Source organism: Rhinopithecus bieti, unplaced genomic scaffold (assembly GCF_001698545.2).
Source record: "Rhinopithecus bieti isolate Rb0 unplaced genomic scaffold, ASM169854v2 scaffold_36417, whole genome shotgun sequence".
NCBI classification, from domain to species: domain Eukaryota; kingdom Metazoa; phylum Chordata; class Mammalia; order Primates; family Cercopithecidae; genus Rhinopithecus; species Rhinopithecus bieti.
In genome coordinates this window covers 824762-837957 of record NW_016815677.1, presented here as the reverse complement: position 1 = coordinate 837957, position 13196 = coordinate 824762, and the positions used below count along the sequence as shown (strand labels likewise).

Here is a 13196-nt window from a genome sequence, read left to right as displayed (position 1 = left end):
CTCATTAGACAGGTCACCCACTAGAGACACCTCTCATTGTGACTTTGCCCTCGCAAGATGTCCTATCAAAGGAGACGGGGCTGATGCAGGAGCTTGGCAGGCACAGCAGCCTGTTGAAGCTCCCCGGGGGCAGTGTCCTCCCTGAACCATGATGGTGCTGAAGTGCGGAAGCCCACGCTGCCTTGAAGAAAGGTGGGAGGGGGTGTGGCCCGGAACCCGGCTTACCTGGCTCGGGATGCAGGGCTGGGGCTTTGGGCTCACCTGCAGCCTGCCTTGCCATGCACCTTGGGCCAGGGTAGTATACTGTCTGGCCTCAGTTTCCTCCACAGTACCCCAGGGGAGTGAGAGGTGACCCCTAGACTGCAGCTCAGAATACATGCTGTCTGGAGCAGCCACACATCCCTGGGCATACTCCTTGCCTGATGGACCCCTCTGTTCTCCATAGAAATGCTCATGCTTCCTTTGCTCATGCTCTCCTCTCCTTTTGTGTGAAGGTGGGAGTCACTGAAGCCACTCCTGGCAGCTGCTTTTAAATCTTCACCTGTTAGGTGACATCTCCCTCATGGGGCCCTTAACCAATGAGAATGTATTGTCACAGCATGTCTCCTGGCTGTGTGTGGACAAGGCGTCACCTGACCCTTGCATTGGTCGAGGATTGGCAGATAGTCTCGGGACCTCAGACCCCTGGGGGGTGGTCCTGGGGGCTCCACCAATCAGAACATGTCATTCCCAATCCCCAGCACAGCCTCTTGTGTGGGTGCCACACATTGTCTTTTACTCCCAGCCCCTCTGCTGTCTCTGACCTGCTGTCAGCCCTGCACCATGGGCGCTGTGGAGGCGGAAGATCATTGTGGAAGGGATGTTTGCTCAGGGTCTGACGCCTCTCACCCACCCCCCTGCCTGGCTTCACGTGGAGCACTGAGGGTTACATGAGGCCCTCTCTTAGGTCTGGGGAGTGCTGAGGTCAGGAGCACTGACTCTGGGCATCAGCTGCTGATGATCACTGTGTGATCTTGGGCTGGACACCTCCCCTGTCTGCTCCTCGGTGCTTAAGGACATAGAGCCTGGCCTATAGGAAGCATTGTCCCTGAAGGCAATCCTGGCCGATGCCCCAGCGAAAGCAGGACTGGGGATGAGGGCAGCGGTGGAGGGAATGTGTAAGGCTGCTTGCAGACCCCTTCTTGCAGGAACCCCTCAGCAGGTAGGCAGCAGATTATGTTTTGCACATGTGGAATCCAGGACCTAGGGCTGGAAGCACCCCCCGGGGTCATCTAGTCAGCCTCCCTGTGGATGCAGCGGGAGAAGGGACAGAGCCCAGCAAGGCACAAGGACAGCCTGAGGGCTAGGGAACCCACGGGGTGCAGTGCTTGAGCCCGGGAGGGTCAGCATGTGAGCGTGCCGTTCTCCCTCTGCCTGAGAATAGTCAGGCCTCAGACTGGGGGTTCATGGAGCCCAAGTGCTGGTCCCAGCTCTGCCTTGGTCTCTGAGCTTCATGACCAGCCTGCCCCATTGGCACAGCCTGGCTCAAGGTGGTAAACTTGTGGGTGCTTACACAGGCGAAATAGGAGTGTGTTGCGGGGGATAAACAGCAGGCTCAGACAGGCAGGAGGGACTTCCAGGGGACGTCTAGACTCTTCTCAGCCTGGCAGCTGCCCCAACTCACTATCTGTCAGCAGCCAAGGTACAGAGGACATTGTACCTTGGCCATTCTAAGCCCCTATCCTGTGAACAGAGGAGCTTTGCGTCTGTTTCAGACTCTGTCAGAGCCATTGCCGCCATCACTGTCCACATCCCTTGCCCGATGCTGTAGAACAAATTAATGTGAAATGTTACTTTCATCCATGTGAGTTACTCCCCTAACTTTGAAAATGAAACTGGCTCGCTCCCCTACAGCTTCATACCTGCACACTGGCAGACTCAGTTCCCGCCAGCGGCCATGACTGTCTGCCTGACACCTCCTCCACTCTGTCCCCCAGGCATAGATCTGTGAGAATCACAAAGCCTGCTAGTCCAGCACTCCAAAAACATAAGGCCACTCAGTGCATGCATGTAGAGGGGAATGATGTGCCCAGGGTCACACCCTCCTCCCTGCTGAGTGTCCCTGGCACCTGCAGCCCCTTCTTACCAGCCCTGCTCTCTCGCCCGCCCGCACCCATTCTCCAGGCGAAGCTGGGCATGTGGCTCTTAGAGCTCAGCTTTTTAACTCTTCTGCTGTTTTCTCAGCCACACAGTTTCAGTGTGTTATTTAAGCAATCACAGCCCTTTCCAAGCTGGCACAGATCTGTGGTCTCTTCGGCGTGGCGGGTAGGTGAGTCTTCACTGGAATGGAGTTTTACATTCTTCTTGTCATATACACGCCGTTTCCTTTCTGCAGCCTAAGCAAGTGCGCCGCCTGCTTCTCAGACGTGTCTAGGCAATTCTCCAGTGAAATGACCCTTTACTGAGGAGCAGAACTTGCCACAGGCTCTGTAATTAGAACATTGCCAGCCTTTAAAAAATCTTGATTTAAATTTCAGTTCTTTACAGGAATTATTCTCTCTTGAAATGTAATTGCTCTCCCAACGATTTCCGTTAAGCTGAGGGTGACATCTCTAAATACATTATTATAAGCAGACATATTGCTTAGTGCTCGCACTTCATTAAGCATTTGTTCTGTCCATTTGAAAATGGTCCTGGAGCCCAAATTAAGATGTCAATAGAGCGGGCACTCGTAAGCTTGGGAAGCCCCGTCCTGACGGAAAGAGATGTGTTCAAGCCCTGAGAGCCCCTGTGGGAGTGACAGTGGCGAGGGGCGGAGCTGGAGTAGAAAGGCTGCAAACCTTCAAGTCTGCTTGGAGCTCAGGTTGGGGGAGTCTTCTAGAGGCCATGGAGATGGGGGCAGGTGATTTGTCAGAAGCTCCAGCTTTCTACCTGAGGGACAGACACCCGATAAAGTGGACTGTGCTTTGGAAAATCTAAAGCATCCACAGGTGTGGTGGCAGAATCATAGTGGAATCATGAAAGGTGTGGAACCGAGTGGGCAGGAAGACGGCAGCCTGGACCAAGGCAGGCTGGTGGAGGGGTGAGGGGTCCAGTGTGGCTGCAGCCCCAGCGAGAGCTGGGAGAGGTCTTCTGGGGCCAGGCAAATGCTGGTGGGAGGACCGTGGCCTTGGCTCTGTGTGAGCAGATGCAGGTGGGCTCCAAGGGCTGTGAGCACACAGGCTCTGCTCTCTGAGGAACCCACCCACTGCTTTTCCTTGAGCAGACTTCAGGAGGCTCCTCCCAGGCAAGTCTGAAGCCAAGCATGGTGGACATAGACTGGGCCCTGCTCCGTGGCATGCTCAGAGGAGCTGGGATGGTGGCTAAGTACCTGCAGTTCAGGAAGGCATGTGTGTCCTCAGTGCCACCAGATGAAGGAAGGAGCTCTGCCTGTGGGAGCCTGGAAGACCACCCAGCAGAGACAACACAGGCTGGACCTTGGGAGAGACAGGGTTTATGAAGAAGGGGAGGATGCAGAGGGCAGGTAGTACAGACTTTCTGCCCACTTTGCATTAGCTAAGCCGAGTCACATGGCTAACTGCCTGCAAGGGAGGCTGGGAAATGTAGTCCCTGGCTGGGTGACCCCTTCCCAGTGACAGTTTTCTACTACTGAAAGGGAAGGACAGATCACTTGCCATCCCTGCCACACAATTTCCTCCTCTGGAAACTGGGGGTAATGACCCCTGCCCTACCCACTTGTCATGGCATTGGGGATTTGAACACACTTTGCACCTGTCAGGCAAGGCTTAAACAGGGATATGCACTAGTAGTAGAAAGAGGGACTAAGTTTTGTTTTGTTTTTCTGAAGAAGCCCCTAGAATCATTCAGTGTTGGAATGCTCTCCTGTAGCCGTGGCAGCTGCTGCTGGTTCCAGGCCAGATGCCGGAATTGGGGGTGCACTTGGGTGCAGCTGCATTTCATCTGGTCTTGGGCCTTGGCCCTGGCATGGAGAGGTGCAGCTCCCAGCCACTTGATGGCTAGGATCCCTTCTGTCCCAGAGAGCTGAGGAGTCCCTTGGCCTCAGCCTGAGTGTCAGAGGGGTAGTTCTGATAACCTCTGTGTTTTGTTCACAGGAGCAACCAGGGTTTTATGCACATGAAACTGGCCAAAACCAAAGAGAAATACATTCTGGGTCAGAACAGCCCTCCATTCGACAGTGTCCCGGAAGTCATCCACTACTACACCACCAGAAAGCTACCCATCAAAGGGGCCGAGCACTTGTCCCTCCTCTACCCCGTGGCTGTGAGGACCCTGTGAGCGGACCAGACCTGCCCTGCTCTGTGACAGAGCCTGAGACTTGGAGGTGCCGGAGGCCCCCCACCAACCAGCCCGGCCACTGTTGCTGGCTATGTCATTTGTGTTGTGTGTATGGTACTAGCACACCACTGCATGTCTCTAGAATGCTGTTGCCACTTACGGGGGCTGGAGAAGGCCTGGAGAAAGACAGAGGGGCGGCCAACACACCACCCCAGCCCCCACCCCCACCCTCTCCTTGAGTTTCTGTGAATTAAAATATTTGCAAATCCAAAGAGATGCCTTCCAGGATGAACAAAGGCAGACCAGCTCCAAGGGGTGGGGGTAGGGTGGGGCGGGAGCTCCCTGGCTGACATCTCTTTGTTCTCCAGCTGTCGAATTCACACCTGTGTACGGGGCAAAGTTTTCCCACAGGGGCCCCCAACGGATGCTGGGAGCCAAATGCTGGTGCTTTGAGAGCCCTGGAGGCCCTGGCGTTCCGCCCCCGCTGGTGTGTATGTATGTGTCTGTGTGAGTGTGCGTGTGAGTACAGATGTGAGAATGTGGTCATACACAGATGGGTAAGCCCGCTGATCTACTTGTAGTCACTCAGTGTAATCATTAGGCGATCTTCAAGAAATCATTGTGCAGTCAAAAAGAAGATTCAATTATTTATGAATAGGGTATGTAAATAAAATAGTCATTTAATATATAGCCTTATCCTTTTTTGATATACTGCAGAGGGTCTCTGAGGGGTCAGTGCTTGTCTACTGGTTTCACTCCCAGAGCAAGGTGTGTCTCCTCTGGGCTTACTGCTGTGGCAGGCCCCAGGGAGGGGAGGGAGGCCGAGGCCTCAGCTCCAGCCCTCAGCAGCTCTGGACACCAGAGCCATCTGCTCTGGCAACTGGGCTGAGGCAGTCGGTAGCACTCTGGGAGTCAACGCAGAGCTCAGAGTTCAGGCTTCAGCAGTGGACACAGGAGCCTCCAGTGTTGATCAAACAACCGGTCTTTCCCTCCTGCAGTGGGATGTCTGTGTTGACACCCCCCCAACCCCCGGACACAGCACCCAGCTGGCTACAAAGGGCTCTGTCCCCACTATCTGTCAGCACCATCTGGGAGGTATTTAACATGTAGGGAAAGGGAGACAGAGAAGGAACGTCATCTGCCCAAAGCCACACAGCTCACTAGCAGCAGAGCGGTTCTACAGCCAGTGCTCTTTTGTTGGTTCTGCATGGCCTTGCTGTCACTCTGCCCATGGAGGAGGCAGAATCCTGACCCCCCAGGGACATTGAGCCCTCAGTGGTCCACACTGCTTCCACACACAAGAACACCCACAAACACACACACACCCTCTCTTGCTGGCCGCAGCAGGGTCCTTCCACACAGGCCAGGCAGCCCCGATGAGGCTACGAGTTTCTCAGCTCTCCTGCTTTTTCCACCCAGCCAGCAGCATGAAGGTGTGGCTGCCCTCTCCTGAAGGAGATACCACGGTTCCAGAGCCTTCGCCAGGCACCAGCTGGTCTGAACGAACTGGAAGTTTGGCGACTGTCATCCCTGGCCCACCTGGGCAGAGCACAAGGGGCCGAGTTTGAACGTCATCAGCAGGTTCAGACATCAGCGCTGCTCATGTCTTTAGAGACTGTTTGGAGGTGATTCCAGCTCACTGTTGAGCTGCAAAGGCACAGGAGGACTTGCCAAGGCCGCGTGTTGAGCTGGGACAGAGCCCTGCCCCTTTAGGTAGCTGCACAGACTTCAGCAGTTTGTGCAAAGCCCTGCCCTTGGCGACCTGTCTTTAGTGACCAGCCGCCTCTTGGGTCGTCCTCCCGGGCTCTGTCTGGCAGTCCATGCAGCCCAGCCCTCATGGAGACCATGCTGGCTGTGGCCTGGGTCTAGTCTCTTAAAGAAGCCAATCCTTTCCTTGCCTGTTTGGCGTTTCCTAAAGTATCCCTCAATGAGGGAGGAAGGCGGGGATACTCTGGAAGGATTCATGCTTTCCTTTCGGGGAGTGGGAGGGTAGGTGGGAAATGACAAGATGAGTGAAGCGTTGGCACTTGTCCAAACAGAGGAGCCTGGACCCCAAGGCTTATCCTCAGAGGAGGTCCATGAGAGGCTGAGGAAGTGGGGGGGACAACCCTCCAGCAGGGGAGGAGGGTGAGACTTCTCACCCTGGCAAGTTCAGGTCCAGCCACTTCCTGAGGCTGCTGGGTGGGGCTGCACCTCATGGTCCTTCTCTGTGGACAGTCTTCCCGGGCAGATCGCTCCTCAGGAAAGGCTCTGGGAGGGTCTCAGTGGAAGCTGGCAGCTGTGCCATCTGGCCCTGACGTGGCCTCTTAGGGTATTCCTGGGACCCTCCCTCTGTCCCCGACCTTCATCCTCCTGAAGTTTCCCTGGGAGGCCCAACCTTCCGAGCCCCTCAGGGACAGAGGCCAGCAGAGGAACCAGCTTACAGGATGGGAGCTGCTGAAAAGAATTTTTTTCCCTTAATTTTATGAACCTCTCCCTCTTCTTCCTCTAATTGTGACCGTTTCCTCTGTCAGCCTGTATTCATGTTTTCTTGGACATCTAACAATTGAAACAGCTTTTCCCTTTCAGAAACACTTGCATTCAGGTTACTGGCGTTGGTTTGGTTTTTGTTTTGGGTTTTTTTTTTTTTTTTTTTCATCTGCTGCCAATTAATGGGGGAAAAAATTGAGCTGGATTTCTTGAGAGAAAAGAAAAGCTCCTGCCACACAACGTCGCGCCCTCGGCATTTTGTCTGAGAACCTCCAGCACTAGCGGCTGTTTCTGTATCTCCCTTCTTTGCTGGCTTTATTATTGACCATAATGCCTGACCACTTGAGTAGCTCTGTCCTTGAGCGCTGAGGAGTCAAGGGCCCTTCTGGCAGTCCTCCAAACAGGATGGCGCCCGCAGAAAGAAAGGAGGCTTTGTAGGGGAAGAGGGCCCCACTGCCTGCCAGTCCCGTCCTGAAGTCAGAATGGCCCAGGCTGACACGCTCTCCTTGACAGAGGCTCACAGCGCAGCCCTTCGCAGGAAAGGGGTGCAAAGGCTCCAAGCCTTCAGGAGGCAGGCCCTGTCCTCACAGGGCGGCTGCGGGCCAGGGCGCCTCTGTGGCCTGAGTGTGAGCAGGAGGGAAACCTGAAGCAGCTTCCCACAAGGCATCCAGTCCACAGGGTGGAGCCCACAGGCTTGCTCTGCCTATTTCCAGAACCAGCGGCCCGCTTTGTAAGATTTTGAACATGAAGTTCCAGTAGCTCCCCAGACGCTCTCTCAGAAGTGGTGATGTCATTGACCAAGGGCCTGGCAAGGACCAGCAGCCAGGGTCACCATTTGCTCTTGCAGCCCTCGGGACAGTGCAGGTAGAAGCCCTGCCAGCAGAGCAGGCTGGCATTTGGTGTTGGCCCACAGACACCTGTGAAGGGTCCTGGCTGAATCAGGCAGCTGTCCAGCCAACTGTCTCTCCACCCTTTCGGAATTGGTGATCAGCGAAGCCCAAATTCGGCAAGCTGTCCGGAGGGAGTCCGGGGCCCACAGTCTTAGATGTGGGCGCACCTCCCAGAACCCCACAGGGACCTGTTCACAGGCGCCCTCAGGACACAGGTGCCCCTCAGCCCTTCCACCTCCCTCCTTAGGGCTGTTTGCGTCCCTGCCAGGAGGCTCAAACCAGCCACCTACTTCTGAAGTCTCTTGTAACATTCCAATTCTATGTGACACACTGTATAATGATGAATATTTAATGTGAAGCTCTTAATATACTACAAGTGTCTTGTTTACCATTGGTCTTTTTTTTTTCTTTCTTTCTTTCTTTCTTTAAGATAGGGTCTTGCTATGTTTCCCAGGCTGGGATGCAGTGGCACAATCTCCACTCACTGCAACTTTTGCCTTCCAGGTTCTAGTGATCCTCCTACCTCAGCCTCCCACATAGCTGAGACTACAGGCATGCACCACCACGCCCAGCTAATTTTTCCATTTTTATTAGAGGTGGGGTTGTGCCATGTTGACCAGCCTACTGGTCTCAAACTCCTGGGCTTAAGGGATCCTCCCACCTTGGCCTCCCAAAGTGCTGAGATTAAGGCGGGTGCCCGGCCACACAATGTCTCATTTAAATGCACCTCCTTAGGCATGCATGATTTTTGTTTGTTTTTTAATGCAGCCATGTGCCCTGGGAATCTAGCTGAGCTCTTGCCATCAGCTTCCAAAGGTGGATTGTTAAAGGTAAAAGCAACCTTTCTGCTTCCTAATTATGAGGAAGAAAGAGGCCTAATGAGCTCAATGGAAATAAATGAATTTGTTCAGCAGACATTCCTTGAGTACCTACTGGTCCTCAGGTCTGGTGGATACAGGGGTGAATGGGACTCAGCCCCTACCCTCAAGAAGTTTCCAGTATGTAAAAACAGCCCAAGGAGCTGTAGGATCCCAGATGAGAGAGAATTGAATCTGTCTGCAGCAGTCAGGGAAAAGTTGGGCCCTGGGATATGGTAGGAGTTCAGCAGGGAGCCTGGCAGGGTGGACAGTCTGTGCAGAGGTAACAGGGTGGTAGAATCATCAGAGTGAGTCCATCAGAGCCTGATGTGGTGCAGCCTGCCTTGAGGGGAGGTGGCCAGACTCCTGGGACTCCAGAGGCCTCATCCCGCAGAGGCAAATGAACAGGGCAGGGCAGGGAGGATCTCCCCAAAGACGGGGAGATGCTGGCCACCTGTTTCCTAGAGGAGCTGAATTCTTAAGGAGAGAAGGGCAGGACATGAGTCTTGGCACAAAATCTGCCAGTTTGCCTGCCACCATCGTCATGATGCCACCATGATGACAGCATTAGGCAGCCCAGGTCCACCGGGAAGGTCTGCGCCCAAGCCCCTCCTCACCTACACCTGAGGGGGCACAGCTTTCCCCAGCATGTTGGGGACCTGCTCTGGAGTGATTCCCCGCCCCACCCCCACATCCCCACAGGAACTTACCTGCCACTCTCCTCCCTCCTTTCCTTCTCCTTTTCAAGAATGTGACTGTCTGTCTCCCCTGCTGCCCCCCTTCCTCCCCAACTCCCCAGGACTCTTGGGCTTTGGTTCACCTCTTCTCCCTCTCTCCCCCACCTCCCCGACACATCTCAGTGTCCCCAAATCCACACCTCTGACTGTCAGACTCCCTCAGAGCATTGACACCAACACCCCCATGTCCCAACATACGCACACACACACACACACGCCTGGGGAACGCCTGTGCTCGGGGAGGGCAAAGCCCTGACACATGGTCCTGGTGACAGAAAACATTCATGAGCTTGGTCAGGACCAAGTGGTCACAGGCAATGCCAGTGCTCAGCCACCAGGAATTTCCTGAAGGGAGGGAGGAAAGGTCACCTCTAGACTGTGTTATGCGTGGTGGTGGGTGGTGGTGGTGGTGGGTATTTCTCTTTCAGTTCAATTTAAAACACGTTGAGCATGAAACAGACGGGACAAGCTGGTGACCAGGAGCAGGAGACTGAGCACAGGAAACCCCTTCCTCATCAGAGTCCACAGGAAGCGGTGGGCTGTCAGATGCCTTCATCCCTGCACAGAGAGCCAGCAGGGTGGGCCAGAAACGGAGGCCCAGACAGGGACAGAGGCACGCTCAAGGCCACACAGCAAGTCCCTCTCCACATGCCTTGGGGTGCTTGAGGGCGACCAGCTCCAAGGGTCACCTTGGCCAGTGCAGCTCTGGGAAGACTAGAGTAGGGCTGGAGGATTCTTCTCAGACAGATTTAATGAGCCATTTCTTTCCTCATTGACTCCCCGGGTGGGAGCATCCCAGGCCTGTAGTGACTGGTGTCATCTCTGGCTTGGGAGACGGTTTCCAAAGCCTGATCATACCAGGATGGCAGGAAGTCACCAGTGTGGCTCTAGTGCCCTCGTGTGGTTTTCTTTAGTATTGCAGCCAGTCCCAGGGAGCAGAAATGCCGCCTCCAAGTCACCATGTCGGTTACGGAAGGAGAAACTGAGGCCCAGAAAAGGAAGAGGCGGGCATGTAAACAGATAAATGGCAGGCAGTGCAGAGTGATGAATGATGGGTGCTCCAGCAGAAGGGACAGTAGAAGTGGCATCTGAGCCAGGCCTCACCTACAAGAAGCAGGGGCATCCTAGGCAGAGAAAACAACTTCAGCAAGAGCTGGGAGGCTCCCTCTGACTCCCGATCCAGGCTTTTCCCACTGCAGTCTACTCTAAAGCCGCATCCATTCATGCCCACTGGGAAGGGAGGTCAGGCCAAATCAGAGAGGCTCAGTACAGAACAATTTTATGCAATATTATTTCAAAGTTACTGACTTCCAATTATAAAATTAACATGTACTTTGTGGCCTGGCACAGTGGTTCACATATGTAATCCCAGCACTTTGGGAGGCCAAGGCAGGCGGATCACTTGAGGTCAGGAGTTCAAGACCAGCCTGGCCAACATGGCAAAACGCCGTCTCTACTAAAATACAAAAATTAGCCATGGTGGCTGGTGTCCATAATCCCAGCTACTCAGGAGGCTGAGGCCAGAGAATCGCTTGACCCCAGAAGGCAGAGGTTGCAGTGAGCCAAGACTGCACCACTGCACTCCAGCCTGGGCAACAGAGCAAGACTCCATCTCAAAAAAAAGAAAAAAAAATACAGTTTGTGCTTGTGGCCAGGCACGGTGGCTCACACCTGTAATCCCAACTCTTTGGGAGGCTGAGGCAGGCGGATCACTTAAGGCCAGGAGTTCAAGACCAGCCTGGCCAACATGGCAAAACCCCATCTCTACTAAAAGTACAAAAATCAGCCTGGTGTGGTGACAGGCACCTGTAGTCCCAGTTACTTGGCAGGCTGAGGTAGGAGAATCGCTTGAACCCGGGAGGCAGAGGAGCCAAGATCAGGCCACTGCACTCCAGCCTGGGTGACAGAGCAAGACTCTGTCTCAAAAAAAAAAAAAAAGTATTAGTAATGGAAATTTGTATTTCAGGAAAATATAAAGAAGAAAATAAAAATTACCCGAAACTCGAAGAACAGTACATTCACGTTCTGAAGTATCGCCTCAGTCTTTTTTTCTATGCACGTATATAATTATTTTAAATAAAATCGGGCTCAAGCCATGCTTACATAGTTCTATAGCCTCCATCTTCTGCTTAACATAGTGTCATGTCCCTTTTCTTTCTGTTATTAAATCTCCTACAATATGATCTTTTTTTTATAGCTGTATGGTATTTTCTACCTTAATTTTTTTTTTTTTTTTTTTTTCAGAAAGAGTTTCACTCTTGTCGCCCAGGCCGGAGTGCAATGGCATGATCTCAGCTCACTGCAACCTCTGCCTCCTGGGTTCAAGCGATTCTCCTGTCCTAGCTTCCCAAGTAGCTGGGATTACCGGCACCCACCACCATGCCCAGCTAATTTTTGTATTTTTAGTAGAGATGGGATTTCACCATGTTGGCCAGGCTAGTCTGGAACTCCTGACCTCAAATGATCCACCTGCCTTGGCCTCCCAAAGTGCTGGGATTACAGGCGTGAGCCACCACACCCGGCCTCTACCTTAATTTAACTTATTCCAATTTTTGTATAACCAGCTCTGCAGGGAATTGTTCAGAAATCTTTATCTATATTTCTGGGTTTTTGTAAGGAGAAATTCATAGATGGGGCATTATGAGGTCAAAGGCTAGGTACATCTTCAAGACTTCCTGTCCTCCAGAGATGCATCAGTTCCTCTTCTGCTGCTATGTCCGGGAGTGCCCCCACAGAAAAGCTGTTCTGTTACCTTTAAAGACTTTTAGCAACTTGGACCTTGCCTAGAACATGAGGCACACTATAAGTAGTTTTTCTTCATCAGGGACAGCATGAGTTCAGGCTACCCATGGGGTTGGACAGGAGACGGGGTTCTGCATGTAGGGTGAGTAGTTGTCCCTCTAAGAGAAGCTTTTCAGGGTACAGGACTCTGAGGGCTAACACCAGGATGGTCCCAGCAAGCTGGAACAGTTGTCCTATTACCCCAGGGGCAAGTCCCTTACTTCCCATTCAGTAGACCCTCCCTCTGCCCCTGTGAGAGAACCAGGGTCTGGGACTGGAGCTGGGGCTGGGGAAACCCAGAGAAGCTCAGAAGGAGCCCTGCCCTCCTCGGGTCCAGGACGCAGGTGAGCAGAGAAACAGCCATCACCCAGGGGGAACCCAGTCTAATTCTATCCCTTTCCAGCTGTGCAACCTGGGTAAACTGCAAAAGCTTCCACTTCTGCTGCTGCAAAGTAACACAAAACCAGCAGCCTCACAGGGTTGCTGCAAAGATTACACACAGTGTTGAATGACTGCCCTTAGCAAGGCTTAGCGTTGTCAACCTTCAGAGGTCAGCTAGGATGAGAACAAGGTATGATGGCAGAGGCCAGTGTAGCCGCAGGATTTCAAAGCAAAGAGGGACTAGGGTGCCAGAAAGGCTTCCTGTGGGAGGCAAGAAGTGGAGTCTATTTTATAAACAAAAAATGCTCCAGCCCCACTGGACATCTCCTGAAGTTAGGACCACAGCTCTTAAGATCCTCTTCCTCTCCAGCTGGATGTCCCAGAGCAGTGCTCACAGAGTTCTCTCCATCCCCTCGCTCAGCATCCTCTAACATTCCATCTTTCTCTGTTGTTTACATTAATTCTAACACACTATAATTATTATCTAAATAATAAGCATCTGTTGGCCAGGAGCGGTGGCTCATACCTGTAATCCCAACACTTTGGGAGGCCGAGGCGGATGTATCACATGAGGTCAGGAGTTTGAGACCAGCCTGGCCAACATGGCGAAACCCCATCTCTACTAAAAATAGAAAAATTAGCCAGGTGTGGTGGCAGATGCCTGTAATCCCAGCTACTTGGGAGGCTGAGACAGGAGAATCGCTTGAACCCGGGAGATGGAGGTTGTGGTAAGTCGAGATGGGGCCATTGTACTCCAACCTGGGCAACAAGAGCAAAATTCCGTCTCAAAAAAAAAAAAAAAAAAA

The 13196-nt window shown here is 53.1% G+C and overlaps 1 protein-coding gene across 1 annotated transcript in view; it reads left to right on the top strand.

Annotated features, from left to right (window-relative positions):
• SHB (SH2 domain containing adaptor protein B) overlaps positions 1-4963 on the top strand; it is a 148323-nt gene extending 143360 nt beyond the window's left edge. Inside the window, exon 6 of the mRNA XM_017853567.1 lies at positions 4092-4963. Coding sequence (XP_017709056.1) covers positions 4092-4275 — 184 coding nt within the window. The 3' untranslated portion in view covers positions 4276-4963. The remainder of the gene's footprint in view (positions 1-4091) is intronic.
• The last annotated feature ends 8233 nt before the right edge of the window (positions 4964-13196 follow it).